Consider the following 17,993-nt stretch of genomic DNA (forward strand, 5'->3'; position numbering starts at 1 on the left):
AAATATACTCATTAAAAATTTTAAAAAAGCTCATTATTGTGTACTTAGAGAGAAGAAGAATTTGTTCTCTTTACAGTATTATAAAACTGTATCAAAGAAAAAATTGATTCAAGTCTAAATGACCAAATTGAATTTTCGTTTCCTTATCTTTTAATTTAATATCTCGTTCAAAAATGCTAAATTCAGAATGTACTTCAAATAAATTTGATGGATAAACTTGTGATAGATTCGTGAATATAGTATAAACTTATGAAACAAGTAACATTTATTTGAATGCAATATGTATTTTTTTATGTAATTCATTATTACTAATGTGAAATCATTTTGACTTAAATAAACTTTTAATTGTTTCTTTACAAAGGAAAAATAAAGTAATAACTTCTTAACGTTCTGGATGTCACAGAGAGACTTTTTTGCTAAATTTTACAAAGTTCAGATATAAATTCCGTCTCTGTCATCTGTATTGATTACGCACAAGACATACGCGATATCGCAATGTCTGCTAGTCATTTATTCATCCTCCATCCAGCTAATTTCTCGTATCCAAAAAATTTTCGCTGTGTGACCGCAAGAGCATTTCTTTGAGTGATTCGTTCGATTAATCCGCGAGATATCCACTAGACAACGAGTGTGCGCATCATTTCCCTTTCTTATCCCGGGTATTTTCTACGCTTTCATGCATTCGCCACTTTTTCCACTGTCATCGGAACTTTCTGAGAGAGCAGCATCCGAGACTCGGATCTCGGAGACTCGAATATCGATCAACGTATATGATTCATGGACAACTCGAGAGAAAGAATTGGGTGAAGAGACGCCGACGCGAATTAGAGAAGAAACTTCGTTGGCGCGTATCTCGCCTACTGAAATTCATTCGAAAGTGGTCGGGCCGCTTTCTCGGTGGGAGAATCGCCTGTCAAATTTTACTCTTCGCGACGAGCGCCGATTTGAATATCGGAGGCGGCAGCTGTTTGACGACATGCTTTAGCACTCACCGACATCGTGCTCTCCGCGATACGCCTGTGCCAACAAAAGGGTTACATAATCCATCACATACCACCGAACCGACACGAGCGTGTGCGACGCGGCACGCACGAGAGAGAAAGTGTGCGTGTTGCCACGGCGGCGGACACGCCGATCGATTCGCCAAACGATGGCTGGTTACACGACATTTTCCCGAAAACTAGATAGAAAAATGTTCAACAAAAACACATTTTAATTTCTGCGGATCAGTGACAGTTTGTTATTTGACACATACACACGCATATGTCAAAACGACTCCGCAAAATTCATGGACTTGTTACTTACAAGTGTCACTAATTCGTAGAAATTAAAATTGTTGCCTAAAGGTTTTTGTTGGTATTTTCCCATCTAATTATCGGGAAAATATCGTGTAACCAGATGGTTCCATTAAAGAAAAAAATAGTCTCGCGATCACACAGCGAGAATTATTTAGAGGCAATTCTGGAGATGCACGAGGAAACAGCTGAGACAAATAAATGACTGGTGAATATACACGATATCACATTGGCTTCGTATTTAATCAATAGAGATGACAGAGGCAGCACTTCTACTTGTGAAGTTCAGCAGGAGAAAGTCTCTTTCCACATACAGATTAAAAGCCAGTCGCACTTCCTATCAAATTTGACTGTGGCAGACAAAAAAGACCAGCGAATGTATAATCCCATCTAAATTTGCTAGCACACGCAAAAAAAATTTCAGTTGGTGCAACCAAATAGGAGCCAACTGGAAATTAGATAATAGGAACCAACTTAGAAAACAGAAATCAAACTTAGAAAATAGGAACTAACTGAAATGATCAGAAGCGATATCTCTGTTGTGAAAACTAATATTTCTGTTGTCACAACCGAAAATATTCGTCTGAACATTCAACGATATTAGAACTCGGTTGAGACAACTAAGAACAATTGACTATACAGAAGCCTCATAAAGGAATTTTTCTGTTCCTACAGCCGAATTTTCGTCTGATCCCTGAGCAACCGGAAATTCGGTTACAATAGAATTGTTTTTTCCATGCAGATATCGCTAGAATTCTGCTGTAAATTCCACATATCACGCAATAGGTAGAAGAAACAATAATAAAAATTTTAACTTTTAATTTGAATCTTTGAATTTCACCTGGACTAGCGGAATATTTTTCTGAGCGTGTCAATCGCGCATTCTCGGACAATAATTATCCGTTCGTCAGGTACGAGAATAATCCGCCGGTGAATTCTTTCGGCACGATCGGCACTGAGAAGAAAGTGTTCGGCGTTCGCGGCTATGATTACATAGTGAAATAATTACCGGGATAACCGCTTCTGTTGTAATCGCCACTATAGTTACGCTAACTAATTATATGCTCGTGATAATAAGTTCGAATGTGTATCACTATGCGTGTTACTTTTCTGCTGGAGTAATAACAAATAATATTGACACCGGAATTGGCTATAATTTTAGTGAAATCAATAGTTTCTTTCTTCTCTCAGTGCGATTGCCGAACAATCACGAGACAGAGTATCGCCTCGCACTTCCTCTTTACGAAATGCAGTCGTTATTATGTTAGCTCATCTAATTACTCACACGAGCCGCGTAACGCAAATGAATTTAGAATGATTATATCTAAACGAGTGAAATATGTGATATATTAGAGAGAAATACGCATAAACGTGTAAACATTGGTCACGTAATGTGACATCACGTTGCATTTGGTTTATTTATCTCGCGCTTTGTAAGAAATCAAGCGAAAACTGCAGGAAGAAAACACAAAAATTGGATCATTCGAGAAGAGTACTAAACGACGATCGTCGTGTTTGTTCAAGGCGAATCTTATGGGCGTACCACACTGAGAAAAAAAATGTTGGATCTAACTAAAATTGTAGTTATCTTTGGCAACAACTTTGGTTGTTCGATGGTTCTGTACTATGAAAATAATAGTAATAACATGTACATAAGGTTATTATCACAGCAACATTGTAGTAGAATTCAATAAAAAAATTTAAAATAAATTAAAAAATTTAATAAAAAAATTTCCTTGACGCCATAATTTATAGTAATCAGTTCCTTATGTAAGTACAGTTACAAGTACCAAAAATTTTTTCCTCAGAGTGTAGTGAAGCGAATAAAAAAAAATAATAAATATAACATTTTTCTTTTGTTTACTCACCACCAGAAATGCCAACGCGACCACCCTCCAGTCCATGGCTAAAATAAAAGAGAAAGTGTTATTAATAACTGGGTCGAACTCCCATGAATACGATCGTCCGCGCAAACATCGTTCGCCGTGCGAGAGGCGGCAGATTCGAAAATTCGCCGCTCCTCGCTCACATTCACATGCTCGTCCAACCTATTATATCTCGCGATATTGTACAAACTCTGACAATAACTCGAGGGCAACTCCTTAAAGGAATGCGGTTTCATTATTTTTGCATTGTTCTTTTGTTTGGTTGCATAGAATTGCAAATACTCTTACACAATGAAAGCACAAATGTATGGACATTTGTACTTCCATTCTTCCACGAAGCTGCATTATGTCGGTGCCCATATTGAGAGAGAAAATAAGAAATATTAAATATTTATTAGGTAAATATTGATGACATACTCTCTTAAAGTGAATCAGTGAAACATCATTGAAAGCAGTAAATATACACTGATTTGCAGCTATAAGTGCAGCAATGAAACTGCTCACGAGGAACATTCGCGAAGTGTGTCTCCGATTTCGATGAAACTTGGCACATTTATAAAATAAGAGGCCAAAAATAAGAGACCCATATTTTTTTATCGGTTCAGGTTTAAGGGATGAAACTACCCCTCAAAGTTTCATGCCCTTTTTGCTATCTCTGTAACTATAGGAGATAGAAAAAAAATTTTTAGTCCATTTTATTTTTCATAAAAAAAATTATTTTATTTTTTATAGAAAAATAACTTTTGTCTAAAAAGTTTTTTTTCTATCTCCAATAGTTAGAGATAGTAAAAAGAGTATGAAACTTTGAGGGGTAGTTTCATCTCTTAAACCTGCGCCATTGCCGATAAAATAACATATGGGTCTCTTATTTTTGGCCACTCTATAAATATGCCAAGTTTCATCAAAATCGAAAACACTTCGCGAATATCAGTGCTAGATTTACACAGAAAAAACGATATAGTTACCAAATGCATAATTATGGTTGTCACACCCACAATAAATACACTGAGAGAAAAAAATAATTGGAACAACTATAATCTCACTATATTTTATAGTTTATTTTGGTCTCAAACATATATTTATAGTTCATCTAAACATGAAGATATAGCAGAATGAACACAGATTTACAGTCACCATTTTATTACTCTATGTGTATAGTAAAGCACACTTTGGGAATATAGTTACATGTACCTATATTTGCCAAATATTCCAATTGTATTGACTACATAAAATAGTTAATTTCTCTTACCATTCAATATTTGTTACCTTACTATACTTTTTATTTCAAATAATTATAATTCTTGGTAAAAGAATTCTTGGTTTTACATGGGTCAATTATACTATGCTTATATTGTAAATATTACAAACATTATGGTGACATTTACTATAAAAATAATATTCCTAACTATAATCTTTTTACTATGCCATTATAGTTCCAAATATCATACATTTTTCTCTCAGTGGAGTAATATTTGGAGCAACTATGTCTATAGTTGTAACACCCATATTGATATGGTCGTGCTACTGTAGTTGAGACTGTGCAAGTCTACATCACTGTGCAAGTGCCAACATTGGCGCGGTAGTGTGACAACAATTCACGTTGTAGCACGAACCATGACATGGTTGTCACAACCACACGGGTTCAGCTACGTAGGAATAGTCGGGACAACTATATACGCTCGGTACAATAAATATAGCGAATGTTAAGACACAAAACAATATAGCCCCAACACTTCGTACGATAATATTGTAATTTTAGTTTTCTCAACGTCAGTCGTTCTTTCTATATATAACTGATATCAGTGACTATTCACTGATTCACTTTAAGAGAGTTGTTTAATCAGAGATAATTTAATTTGAGATTTGTTTAATCGATTGCAAGTGTTACTTTATGGATATATATTTTTATTTTAACGTATTTCGTAAGAATTTTTAGCATGCATTTTCTCGTTTCTGACGAGATAGACAATGGTGAGGGGCCAGAAGCCTCAATAGCTAATAGAAAAAGAGAGTTTATAGTTTTTATTAGTGTTTATAGGAATTATTTGTACTACACTGATACTCCAAAAATACTTGAAAAATAATAAATATTCATTCAGTACTAATAAATCTATTTTAGATTTTTTCCTCATACATTGAGAGGTTCAGGTTTTCTTAATGCAATTCCGAAGCATTCTTTTTCCTATCAATCTGTCTCTCTCTCCCTCTTTCTTTCATTTTCTCTGCCTACCAACTGACCTTGTACTCGTTTTCAGTTCTATCCCGCCCGTCGTATTCGTTATCGTAGATCTTATCCAATTCGCAAAAGAGCATCCTAACCCTCTCGTCCCGCCTCCTATAAATCAGCGCGGAACACGAAGAAGAAGAAGAAGAAGAAGAAGGCTCGACGATTCACTCCTGGGGTTCGATTCTGCGAATCGGTATCCGGCGTGCAGAAGAAAAAAAACGACAAGCACGGTGCTTCCTCGAGCCATGACGTCATCGTGGGGCGAGGGTTAAGGCCGACCTCGGCGGAGGAGGCAGACGGTGGACGTTTTCAGGTGGGTTAGTAGCCGGGGCCCGTTCGCGTTCGGGTGCAGGCTCGCAGCCGAGAAAGCGACACGCTGCTTCGCGAAGGCGGTGGTGGCAGTGCACGATGCAACGTTCACTTTTTAGAGTACCGCGATATAGGCGGCGACGGTGTTGGTGCGCGATCGACCTCGACCACCGCTGGACCCACCCACCACCACTATCATATGATCGATATTCGTGCACTAAGAGAAAAAAATAGTTGGAATAACTATAATCTCACTATATTTTATAGTTCGTTTTGGCCTCAAACATATATTTATAGTTCATCTAAACATGAAGTTATAGTAGAATGAACACAGATTTATAATCACCATCTTATTACTCTATATACAGTCTCACATTCTCCTCCGGGCATTTTGTGGGGACGTAGAACAGGTTAAGGTGAACATAAAAGTCCTGTACCGTTTTGCGATATTCGCAATAATTATTGAGATATTAATTGTAGAAAACTTGTAAATGATCATGCAGAATATGGTAAATGAGTTATAGTAACGACGACTGCCGTCGTGTACTTATACTTTAGGTCAAATTGAACAAAAAAGTCCTCTACCATTTTCCAAATAATCACATAGATTTTTAGTTATTAATTAAAGAAGATTATTGCACGATTTTGCGTGATCATTTTCTTTAATTAATAATTAAAAATCTGTGATTATTTGCAAAATGGTAGAAGACTTTTTTGTTCAATTTGACCTAAAGTATAAATACACGACGGCAGTCGTTGCTATTATAACTCATTTACCACATCCTGCATGATCATCCATAAATTTTCTACAATTAATATCTCGATAATTATTGCGAATATCGCAAAACGATATAGGACTTTTGTGTTCACCTCAACCTGTTCTACGTCCCCACAAAATGCCCGAAGCAGAGTTGAGACACCCTGTATATGGTAAAGCATCTTTTGGGAATATAGTTACATGTACCTATATTTGCCAAATATTCCAATTGTATTGACTATATAAAATAGTTAATTTCTCTTACCATTCAATATTTGCTACCTTACTATATTTTTTATTTTAAATGATTATTTCAATTCTTGGTAAAAGTTTTACCTGGGTCAGTTATACTATGCTTATATTCTAAATATTACAAACATTATGCTGAAATTTACTATAAAAATTATCTTCCTAACTATAATCTTTTACTATGCCATTATAATTCCAAATATCATACATTTTTCTCTCAGTGTGGTGGACGCGGTTATGAGCGTTACGCCGCGGCCGCCATTTTTGCGCACCCTTCCCGACGTACGACTGGCGCCACACCGATCTATCGCGATCTCATCCATCGTTATTCACGAGATCGCTGGGATCGCCTAGGTCTCGCGGCAGCTTCCACCTTCCTCCTCACGGTGGGTCGCGTCAGGTTCGCGCCGTGGATACCACCAGCGATCGCGGCCAGGGACAGGTCCCTCTCGTTTTACACACGTATGCAATTACGGATAAAGAAATATTTTGTGATAACCGCACGATGCAATATATTTGTTATTATTAACAAAATATTTAAAAATGAATAAAACATTTACGTATTATACAGGGTGTCCCGTATCACCTTCACAATCTCTCGTGAGGACGTAGAGCGGATTGAGATGAACACAAAAGTCCTATACCATTTTGTGATATTCGCAATAATAGTCGAGATATTAATTAAAAAAGATTGGTGAATGATAACGCACGATATGATAGATGAGCTGCAATTGCGCCGTCTGTACTTGTACATTAAGTATACAACTACCGTTGTATACTTGTACATTAAGTCAAACTGAACAAAAAAGTCCTCTACCATTTTGCAAATGACAACATATATTTTTAGATATTAATCAAAGAAAATTGTTACATGCACTGAGAGAAAAATGGATGATATTTGGAACTATAATGGCATAGTAAAAATATTATAGTTAGGAATATAATTTTTATAGTAAATGTTACCATAATATTTGTAATATTTACAATATAAGTGTAGTATAATTGTAAAATTTGACCCTTGTAAAATTTTTACCAAGAATTATAATTAAAAAATATGGTAAGGTGGCAAATATTGAATGATAAGAAAAATTAACTATTTTATATAGTCAATACAATTGGAATATTTGGCAAATATAGGTACATGTAACTATATTTCCAAAAGGTGCTTTACCATATATATAGAGTAATAAGATGGTGACTATAAATCTGTGCTCATTCTACTATATCTTCATGTTTAGATGAACTATAAATATATGTTTGAGGCCAAAACGAACTATAAAATATAGTGAGATTATAATTATTCCAACTATTTTTTCTCTCAGTGTGATTATGTACCATAATGCACAAATTTTCTTTAATTAATATCTAAAAATCTATGTTGTTATTTGCAAAATGGTAGAGGACTTTTTTATTCAGTTTGACTTAATGTACAAGTATACAACGGCAGACGGTGCAATTGCAGCTCATCTACCATATCGCGCATTATCATTCACCAATCTTTTTTAATTAATATCTCGACTATTATTGCGAATATCGCAGACTTTCTTGCTCACCTCAACCCGTTCTACGTTCTCACCAAGGGTCATCATGGAGGTTCGGGACACCCTGTATATCTTCATTTTTATGTAAATTACTCCCCCTTGGAACAGCGCCGGCATAAACTTCTTTAAGGCTCCTGGCCCCTCGCATTGTCTATCTCTTTTTGACGGCGCCAGAAGCTAGAAAATGCATGCTAAAAATTTTTACGAAATACATTGAAATAAAAAGATATATCTATAAAGTGACACTTGCAATCGATTAAATAAATCTGTAAAATATTTCTCTTTTGCTTTAATAATCGATAATTTGTCGTAAATTAACCTGAATAGAAATAGGTGAGTAGATTAAGAAGATGAATTGTATCTCACGTTAATTTACGACAAATTATTGATTGTTAGAGCGAAAGGGGAGTACACGGAATATCTTACAAATTTGTTTAATCAATTGCAAGTGTTACTTTATGGATATATATTTTTATTTCAACGTATTTCGCAAGAATTTTTAGCATGCATTTTCTCGTTTCTGACAAGACAGACAATGGCGAAGAGCCAGGAGCCTTAGTAGCTAATAGAAAAAGAGAGTTTATAGTTTTTATTAGTGTTTATAGGAATTATTTGTACTTCACTAAAAAAATATTTGAAAAATAATAAATATTCATTCAGTACTAATATTTACTTAAATCTAAATTCTTTTGTTTAAATAAAATAAACAATTTTTGTCATAAAAAGTAACGGTATTTTAGGAAAATATATTTTCCCACTTTAAACATTTTTTTTCTCAATGTAAAAATATGTATATTAGCACAAGTAAACTAATATATTTATCGAATAAATATTTCTTATTTTTACATATTTTTTCTCTGAGTGCAAGCGAAAATCTATATATAGTAACCGTCACTCTACCTGTTCGGTATTCTTACGCAAATCTAACTCTAAATATTAAAGTATATGAAAATTAAAAAATAACTAAATAATTGACTTGAATATTTAGTATAAAGTAAAAAAAAATAATTAGACTTGAATATAAAAGTAATTAAAAAATCTCTATACGCGCGCGCGCCTTAATATTTAATAAAATCCGAGCAAGAGTGCCGACTACTGAACGTTTTCCTTGACTTATATACAAGGGAGATCGGGTATTTCGAACGTGTAATTATTTTGATGCCGAAAACACCTATGCCAGAGGTGATTTAGGGTTTCGGCTGATATGCAGTCGAGCCATGTCGAGTAGAAAAATTCAAGAGTAAGATCAAACTCGGCAAAGCATGCTCGGCAAAGCGATCAAATATGTATATTTTCCTAAAACACCGTTATTTCTTATGAAAAAAATTGTTTATTCTATTTAAACAAAAATATCTCGGACATCCTCTCACTTCTTCTACATGCGAGCGTTAAAATTTCCTGCGATTTCGACGCCCGCATGTGGAAACGTGGAGTGCGAGAAAACTCGCGGTGACTTTAACGCCTAGCATTCCGCACTGAGGGAAAAATTATCTTAAAATCAACAAATATTTTTTTTTATGAATGCTATTAATATATTTATTTAAATATAAATTCTCTTTATTTAAATCAAATGTTGTTTACCTGATTTAAGTAAACAATATTTGGTTTAAATAAAGAGAATTTAGATTTAAATAAATCTATGCTAATGGCACCCATCAAAGAAATATTTATTGATTTTAAGGTAATTTTCCCCTCAATGCGCATACCTACGTTTGCGTGCGTCCAATCGCATTGAAAATTGCAACAATAATTGCTATATTGTAAAACCATAAACTATTCGGATTACTTTTAAATGCACAAGTCAAATGGATCGCTCAAAAAAGTGGTCTTGCACACAGAGAAAAATATTATTCTATTGCTAAGAAAAACGATTATTCAGTTCACTTTCCTTCCTTTAAGCAATAGTTGGGCTCAACAGAAAAGAATATTTTCCTGACAAAAATATACTCACATCACAAATTTAAAAAAACTCATTATAATGTACTCAAAAAGAGAATTTATTCTTTTTACAGGAATATCGTAAAATTTTATCGAAAAAATAGTTGGATTGTCTGTGTGTAGTCTTTTTTTCTATATGTAGAATTCTACCTGGATTATCAAGACTTTTTTGTGCGATACTTTGTCGTAAAAGCGTGCATTACTAATAAACCTCGCTCTAGAATCACTTTCCATTTTTGTAAGAACCGACATCGAAATGTCATTCCCACCCACGCGGCCCCGTACGAACGACTTGGGCCTTGATACCAGCATATTTGGTTAAGAATCGCCCACAAGCCGGCGATGAGCCTAATGGACGAAGGGAGCCTTGGGCTCGTTTTCGTTGCATAACGTCATTATTAAAGCGGCTACGTTGACATTATCTGTTCGGCTGTTAGTTACCGTCGCGCGTCTCTCGTTTCCAATTCCCATTTATCCGCGAACGATGTTTAGATGATTAAATTAGCGCAATGATTAATATTAACTAATTACTTATATACCAAGCGCAATTGTTAACACAGTATGACGACACAGTAAACAATTAAGTGGATATTTCGCCCGGATGAGAATAATCAATTAAACATCGTCGATTCTCGCGCAGTTGCGAAATGTTCATCGCGTGAATGCAAATCGGACGAGCGTGCGAGATAATTGCGCGAACGTTTGCATTACGGAGCGCATCTCCGTGATTTCTCACAGCATTATCATAACATTATTATTCCCTGTAACTTCCGAGAAGCGCGATGATACGCAATTGAAAGATAGACATCTCGGACATTCTGATGCAGGAAATATATCCGCGCGCTTCCGGGAGAACGACAATAGTAATTACGGTAAATGATTCTCACCTGCTGCTCCTTTTCCGAAGCCCTCGGGGATAATTCCAGGTTACTCGCGGAGTCGTTACGACACCGAAAACGCAGCTCGAGACTCTCCCCCTCTGTGACTGTCGCTGACAGACTCGTTCTCGCCGACAACTCGTGCCGCTCAAATGTCGAAGTGGCGTCGCGAGGCGCACAACTCACCGAAGGAAGTTCCGCGATCAACACGATCGATCGTCCCGGTCGATCATCGGTGATCTCAGCTGCGATGGATCGTCGGCGTCTTGGCGAAGTGTCGAAAGCGCGTCCTCGCCGGCCACAAAGTCCATCTCCTGTACGTCGACATCCCAAAAGATCGGGCGTTAATTCTTTACCGTGTTCCTTCTCCCTGTCTCTCTCTTTCCTGACAATTCCGGGAACTCAAACGAATTTGCGAGGCCGACGGAGCTCAGCGGGGTTCATGCGTGTGCTCGACGCATCATCTGCACGACACCATCCGCACGACACCCATCGCGACGACCGGTCGTTCGTTCTGTCTCGCTTGTGCGCGCGACTCTACTTGACAGACCAGCTGAAACTGACGCGTGCGCGCGCACGCGCGTTCCGGACGTCGCGACTTTTTCGAACGGCAACGCTTTTCGCGCGTTCCGCAATGGCGATTTCGCAGGGCGTCGTTCGACTCGTTAGCTCCGATCGCAAGTGATGGACGACAGCGAGTTCGTTCGCGGTTCTCGAGCTGTCGCGTCGAGCAAACAAGCGGGTGTATACGTGAGGATATATGTTGCTATACCGTGATGTTGCCGCCTAACCTTCCGTGCCGTTCGAGTCGTAGGTGTTCACGTCGCATGCCTTTCGTCCTTTCCTGCGCCTCTCGTCCGTCGAGGCGGTCGTTTGTTCGCTCTTCTTACTCCTCGTTCTTACTAGAACACTGCACTACACCTGCTGTCGGACCCGCGGTTCTCCATGGGGCCTGGTCGAGTGCGAAAGGACAGCGCGTCACGGAAGGCGAGTCCGTTACGATCTACGCGAGGCTCGAGACTGAAGTTCGCCACACTTCGTGCTTCCTCATGGGCTGCGCGCGCAAAGGGTGGGGGGAACCGCGCGACCGTATTGGCCGGATTCTACTAGGCGCGCGAAGGAGACGTCGCGAGCTGGAAGGAGAAAGCAAAGTCAGCTACGTAGGACGCGAGAGAGAAAAAGAAAACAGAGAGAGAGAGAGAGAGAGAGAGGTGATCTTAAACTTAGGTTTAAATCTCGAGCGGAAAGGAGACGGCGCGAGACTAAGGTGTTCGCGACCGGTGGATGAGATGGGCGGCGGGACGAGAGGGGAATTCTCCGAGCCGCTTTTCAAAGGAAGAAAAAGAGAGAGACGAAGGGAACGAGGAGAAAGGAGACAGCGAAAAGGCTGCGTGAGCGAAAAAAAAGCAGCAAGAAAGAGAGGAAGAAAGGAACACTCACGGCCGGTGTACGAGGGACAAAGACAGATCGTGGCGAGACGAAGATGAAGGCAAGATGATTGTATACAAGAGAGAGAGACTGAAAAGGGAGGGGAGAAGGTCGCGTTCCTCTCTTTCTCGTTCGATTAGCGGGCGTCACGCAGCTACGGTCACGCGAAAAGATGCTGCGGGAACGAAGTGGGAGGACGAAGGAACGCGATGTAGAGAAGGAAGACGGAACGAGTTTACGTCATCGTCTGAATTGGCCGCGCTATCATCGTCGCGATGGTCCCTTTAGGGTGCAGAAAATATCCTTTCTTACCTTGACGCGCGGCTGAAACACCTCGAAATGGACATTTCCTCCCGTAGCTCCAATTGCAACTCACGTTCAGGATACGTTAAGTCAGAAGGATTCTTGCTCATTGATGAACAGATACGAGTTGATCAAATTTGATCCTATCGAAGAACAAAAAGCTGGAATCACACCTTGGATCACCAATCCGCGAAATTCGATCAAATCGACTGACGACATACCTGGCACCATCTAACGGTGTCGCTGTAAATAATGTCAGAACTTTTTTGTTATCTCGTCGGTACACACCGCTGTTTATCAATTGTTTTTCAGAAAAATGGTGTCAATAATTATACATGGTTGTATGTTGTATTAGCAGTGATCACAGCAATTAAAAACACACTCGATCTCGGAACTTTGTCCTCCGAAAAATCGCGTCGAAATTGCGGGAATGGCGCACTCATCTATACTTTTCTACACTATACTCAAAAAGGTGATCCTTCGTTAAGCCCGTATCAGAATACGGATTAAGATTGAGATTGAATTGAAAATTGGCCAATCAGAGCAAAGTTCACCAAACTTGAGCTTAGTGAATTTTGCTCTGATTGGCTAAATTTTAATTCAATCTCAATCCTAATCTATAGTCTGATATGAGGCCTGTTCTTGTAGCTGCACTGCTAACTAATGCAATAAATTAAAGTGAGAAAACGTATATTTGTTTCACTTCAATATATTGCACCAGTTTAGCAGTTAGCTACAAAGAACAGGCCTACGGTCTTAAGTCCCGATCCACAATTGGTGTAGTAAGCTTTAAGCCTTAAAAAATTGACCAATCACAATCAAATTTGAGGAGAATAATCGACTGTGATTGGTCAATTTCTTAAAGCTTAAAGCTTACTACACCTATTGTGGCTCGGGACTAAAGGGACGTCTACATTGGAAGTAAATAGCAAAAAGTAGGAAGTAAGAGTAAGAAACCAACCACAGTCGAATGTGAGAAGAATAATCAACTATGATTGGTCAATTTTTATTCTTACTTCCTACTTCTTACTGCTTACTTCCAATGTAAAGGTCCCTTAAAGCGTCTTCTACAATGGCAGTAGGAGTAGTAGTAAGAAATAAGCAGTAAGCAAATTGACCAATTCCATTCTCACGTTTCAAAAATAATCGATTGTGATTAGTCTATTTACTTACTGCTTATTTCTTACTACTACTCCTACTGCCATTGTAGAAGATGCTTCAGAGGATGCTGGAGTCGGTGACGAATTCGAACAGTGGCGATAATAAGACGATCGTCACTAACATAATCACGCTATCCTTTTCGTATTTCTTGTATGTAAAGAACTTACATGAATGTGTGTTGTTTTGTTTTACCATATTCAATGGAAAACCTAACCACATATATGTAGAAATCTTTCTACAAACTTTTCTGATATTCTTAAGCTTCCAAATGCAGATACGAAGGTAGAGCAATGTTTTTCAAAATTTTTCTATTTGCATCCACACTTTCGGTATATACAAGCTGCGAAACTTTTGGATTAGGCAAATATTACACTGACAGCTTGAGATTTTACATGTAAAATTTTTTTCTTCGTTTTCGTCACAATAAATGTTCCTATTTATTTTGCACTTTCATTGCGTAAAAACATTTGTAATTCTGTGTAACCAATCGACATGAACTTTGCACAAAAATGTCAGTGTTCTGTCGGTAAAGTTTTCAGCTTCAAGATCCTCTTAAGCGGAGTTGTACGCAAGCTTTAAAATGGCGCTCTTCGTGCGTGTTAACTTAAATACGCTCTCTTTATTAAATCGTTGTTATAACAAATTCGCAACTAGTGCAGTAAAATTAAAAACGAACAAGCATACTGTGGTGACGTCCAGTATTTTATTTGAGAAGCTCAGCAAACAAAGTAAATAAAACTAACCTAATTTTGTACACGACTGAAAAAAAATTACAAATAACACTACAATCTTCTCCTGAGAAACTTATTAGTTTTGCAATAATCGTTTTGAATATAATCTGCCAATTAATACCCTTTAAGTCTACATTTGTACATTCATATCGCAGTCTATCACGTGAGAACATAACCTATAATGGTCTTTTAATGATATTTCTTTTACAGATAAAAAGACAAAAATTTTTTTTACAGATAAAAAGACAAATTTTTTTTACAGATAAAAAGACAAAAACGTCGACTAGTGTAAAAACGCCCTTCGAAATAGAAATTGCCAACAGAAGAGATCAAGCATGTCGAAGTATATTAGTACAAGTGGATTCCCTGTCTTCTCACGAAGATCTCCAAAATTATTGCAGTCAGTTTGGAATGATACAAAATGTGTATCACTATAAAACAAATAAAGAACATGTATGTGAGTTATATTTATATTTTATTTATAAGTGATAGTCGCCATTTTTCGTCTAGATAATGTTTACAACAATATCATGTATTGTCTACTTTCAGAATTATATCTTAGTTGAATTTGAGGACGAAGCATCAATAAAGGAAATTATGTCAAATGCCAATTTTATAGGTTCTAATTTAATAATTCCATGTAAATCATCAGTACTGTGGTTTCGTAAAGGCCAAATTTCTAAACAAAACAGTCAGAAGATGTTAACTGTAGAAAATGGTGTTTCGTCTCCTAGTATAGAGCATATCGCACACAAATTATATCATTCGAGATCGGTAATATCATTAATTTGATATATGGTTAAAATTTCAATTAGAGTATTATATGAAACTAACCTATTTTATATTTCATAGATATCAGAGCAAATATCACAACTTTATGAGGCACTGAAATTAACTGATTTAGAAACAAGACTGAGATTTCATACTGCGCATCATTTAGAACAGAATTTGTCTATATTATTTTATGGAAGGAGAATCCTGCCATTTGGTTCGTCTGTAAATGGCTTTGGTAGGAAAGCATGTGATCTTGACTTGGTATTTTTTTCTGACGACACTGTGGAAGTAAATATTTAATATATTTGCATTATTTACTTTTTCGCTATCGTCACATATGAGAAACTAATGAATTTTGCGGTTTACAGAATGACCCTAGAAGCAGATTAGTATTTCATTCAAAGTATATGAAGTGTAAGCAAAAGCATGAAATAAAAGAATTTATGGCAGTACTTGCAAACATCATGCGGCACTTTATCCCCGGAGTCGAAAACGTACGAAAAATTTTGGAGGCTCGAGTACCCATCATCAAATTCAACTTCGAATACAATCTTCTTGAGTGTGACTTGTGCACAGAAAACACGTAAGAAGGTTGAAGTACGCGTATGTTTTTGTATCTTGTCAAGTACAAAGCGCACGTGACATTGATGTCGGTTTTTCTCGCAGAACTGCCGTCTACATGTCAGAGCTGTTATATCTATATGGAGAGATAGATTGGCGGGTTAGGCCGCTTGTTCTTATGATACGTAAATGGGCGAGGAATCAAGACATAACGTGTGATATACCAGGCGCATGGATAACGAATTTCTCCCTCTCGTTGTTGGTGTTATTCTATTTGCAACAAAAAAATATATTGCCATCGTTAAGAATATTGAAAATACACGCGAGTAAGTGAGATGCGCGAATGTTACAGCGTTTACACAATTGACAACTTATTCCTCCTCTATCACGAGTTTCAAGTGAAGACAAATCTCGGACTCGTAGTGATCTCTTCTCTTTTTTTCTAACAGCAGACAGCGACGCTCGTTATACAGCTGACGGCATCGATTGTACCTTCCTGCGAGATATCCGCAAATTACCAAATGAATATAAGAACAAATTGAATCACGACGACTTGGAGACTCTTATGTTCGGTTTTTTCGAATATTATTCAACTTATGATTTCTACACCAAAGGAATATGTATACGCACGGGAATACCGATCAGGAAACCGACGTCTTCGCCGCTTCACATTATCAATCCGCTTCAGACAATGTTGAACGTCAGCAAGAATGTTAGCATCTTCGAACTGAATCGTCTAGTACAGAAAGCGCACGATGCGCTCTTCACGCTAGAAACTGCGAACAAACTCCAATACAACAATTGGGGTATTATGAGTTTATTGAAAATTAAACAACCGGAAGTGATAAATCTTTCACAGTTTAATATTGTAGAAAGTCGAAATGTCAAAGGTAACTCCTCGGAAAACCATTCCCACGAAACCTCGGAAAAAGTTGTTAGCATTGATAACACACAACCAGTAGAGAAGACAGAGGAAACTGTATCATATGTAAAATAAATGACAATAACGTAATTTATCTCCGTCGAAACTTCCTTACTCCCGTAAAGGACAATTCTAATTAATTTCTTATAGCAGATTTGGTATTGACTGGTCTTTATATGATAAAAAAAGCAGAAATGTAGTCTGTACATTTCTATGTCTTCTGTACATAGTAGTAGAGACATTTTCATCGATTTTGCTAGTTTTTAGCTTTTTTTGCTACGTGACTTTCGACAAGATCAGTGAGAACGCTCCTTCACTGAAGATTTTACTGAAACATTGTACATGAGAAAGAAAGTCGTGCATTTTTACCACACAGTTATACCCGTAGTATTATGACATGTGTCTTGTACATATAGGTAGGAAATAACTATACGTACACATGATGTATAAATAAGTTATAAAATATCGCAATCAGTCAAATTGATTTATTGGAAACCGTTATTGCCGCTATATCAACCCTGCAAATTTTTCGAACATCGTGATCAACGTTCTCTCGTTTACTCCGTTTCGTCCATTGACATTTACGGCGTTGACGCGCGCGCGCACGTTGTTTGTAAAATTCAACAAGTGAAATATCGCCAATCGCGTGATCTCGTGTACATGTAACATTCGTCCAATCAAAACAGATAACGAAAACCGTATTCGTGTGTGTATATATATATGTATGTGTGTGTGTATGTGTGTCGTACTCGCGTCGCAAACAAGAGAGATCAACAATGAGATACTCCCGTCGTTTGCGCGTTACACGAAGATACGGTGCATGTAAATCGAGGACATTTATTAACTTGTATATATATTTTACTATACCAGCAATATTCGACATTTCTCATACATGCACATACTTACAGTGTACATCCGCTATAATTAAACATTTCGTTCTCGTGAAGCCTCCCGTCTCTCTTTCTATCTCTTTCTTTCTCTCTCTCTCTCTCTCTCTCTCTCTCTCTCTCTCTCTCTCTCTCTCTCTCTCTCT

The 17,993-nt window shown here is 37.4% G+C and overlaps 2 protein-coding genes across 5 annotated transcripts in view; one reads left to right on the forward strand and one right to left on the reverse strand.

Moving 5' to 3' along the window:
• LOC116843082 overlaps positions 1 to 12,963 on the reverse strand; it is a 156,112-nt gene extending 143,149 nt beyond the window's left edge. The window contains exons 1-4 of one of the 2 annotated variants that reach the window (XM_032813120.1): positions 12,821 to 12,963; positions 11,853 to 12,213; positions 11,090 to 11,394; positions 3,164 to 3,201 (exon numbers count right to left, since the gene is read on the reverse strand). In XM_032813120.1, the coding sequence (XP_032669011.1) occupies positions 3,164 to 3,199 (36 nt within the window). In that variant the 5' untranslated portion in view covers positions 3,200 to 3,201; positions 11,090 to 11,394; positions 11,853 to 12,213; positions 12,821 to 12,963. Of the gene's footprint in view, positions 1 to 3,163; positions 3,202 to 11,089; positions 12,214 to 12,820 lie in introns of both variants that reach the window. The other variant, XM_032813119.1, reaches the window with a different exon arrangement.
• Positions 12,964 to 14,500: 1,537 nt separating this feature from the next.
• On the forward strand, positions 14,501 to 17,906 carry LOC116843185 (poly(A) RNA polymerase, mitochondrial). Of its 3 annotated transcripts, none has more exons than XM_032813375.1 (7): positions 14,501 to 14,700; positions 14,966 to 15,156; positions 15,253 to 15,477; positions 15,556 to 15,765; positions 15,846 to 16,060; positions 16,144 to 16,364; positions 16,488 to 17,906. In XM_032813375.1, the coding sequence occupies exons 1-7, from the start codon at positions 14,553 to 14,555 to the stop codon at positions 17,033 to 17,035; spliced, it is 1,758 nt and encodes a 585-aa protein (XP_032669266.1). In that variant the 5' UTR covers positions 14,501 to 14,552; the 3' UTR covers positions 17,036 to 17,906. The 3 variants fall into 3 exon arrangements, with proteins under 3 accessions (XP_032669266.1, XP_032669267.1, XP_032669269.1); XM_032813376.1 differs by having other exon boundaries at positions 16,491 to 17,906; XM_032813378.1 differs by lacking the exon at positions 14,501 to 14,700 and having other exon boundaries at positions 14,997 to 15,160.
• The last annotated feature ends 87 nt before the right edge of the window (positions 17,907 to 17,993 follow it).

Source organism: Odontomachus brunneus, unplaced genomic scaffold, assembly GCF_010583005.1.
Source record: "Odontomachus brunneus isolate Ranch 3 - 2012 unplaced genomic scaffold, Obru_v1 Obru_scaffold_030, whole genome shotgun sequence".
Classification (NCBI taxonomy): domain Eukaryota; kingdom Metazoa; phylum Arthropoda; class Insecta; order Hymenoptera; family Formicidae; genus Odontomachus; species Odontomachus brunneus.

Excerpts from the sequence above, each read along its gene's own strand:
- LOC116843185 (XM_032813375.1), top strand. The coding sequence starts at position 14,553 with ATGGCGCTCTTCGTGCGTGTTAACTTAAATACGCTCTCTTTATTAAAT. Across the intron at positions 14,701-14,965 it reads TGAGAAGCTCAGCAAACAAA|ATAAAAAGACAAAAACGTCG; the intron begins GTAAATAAAACT and ends TTTTTTTTACAG. Across the intron at positions 15,157-15,252 it reads ATAAAACAAATAAAGAACAT|AATTATATCTTAGTTGAATT; the intron begins GTATGTGAGTTA and ends GTCTACTTTCAG.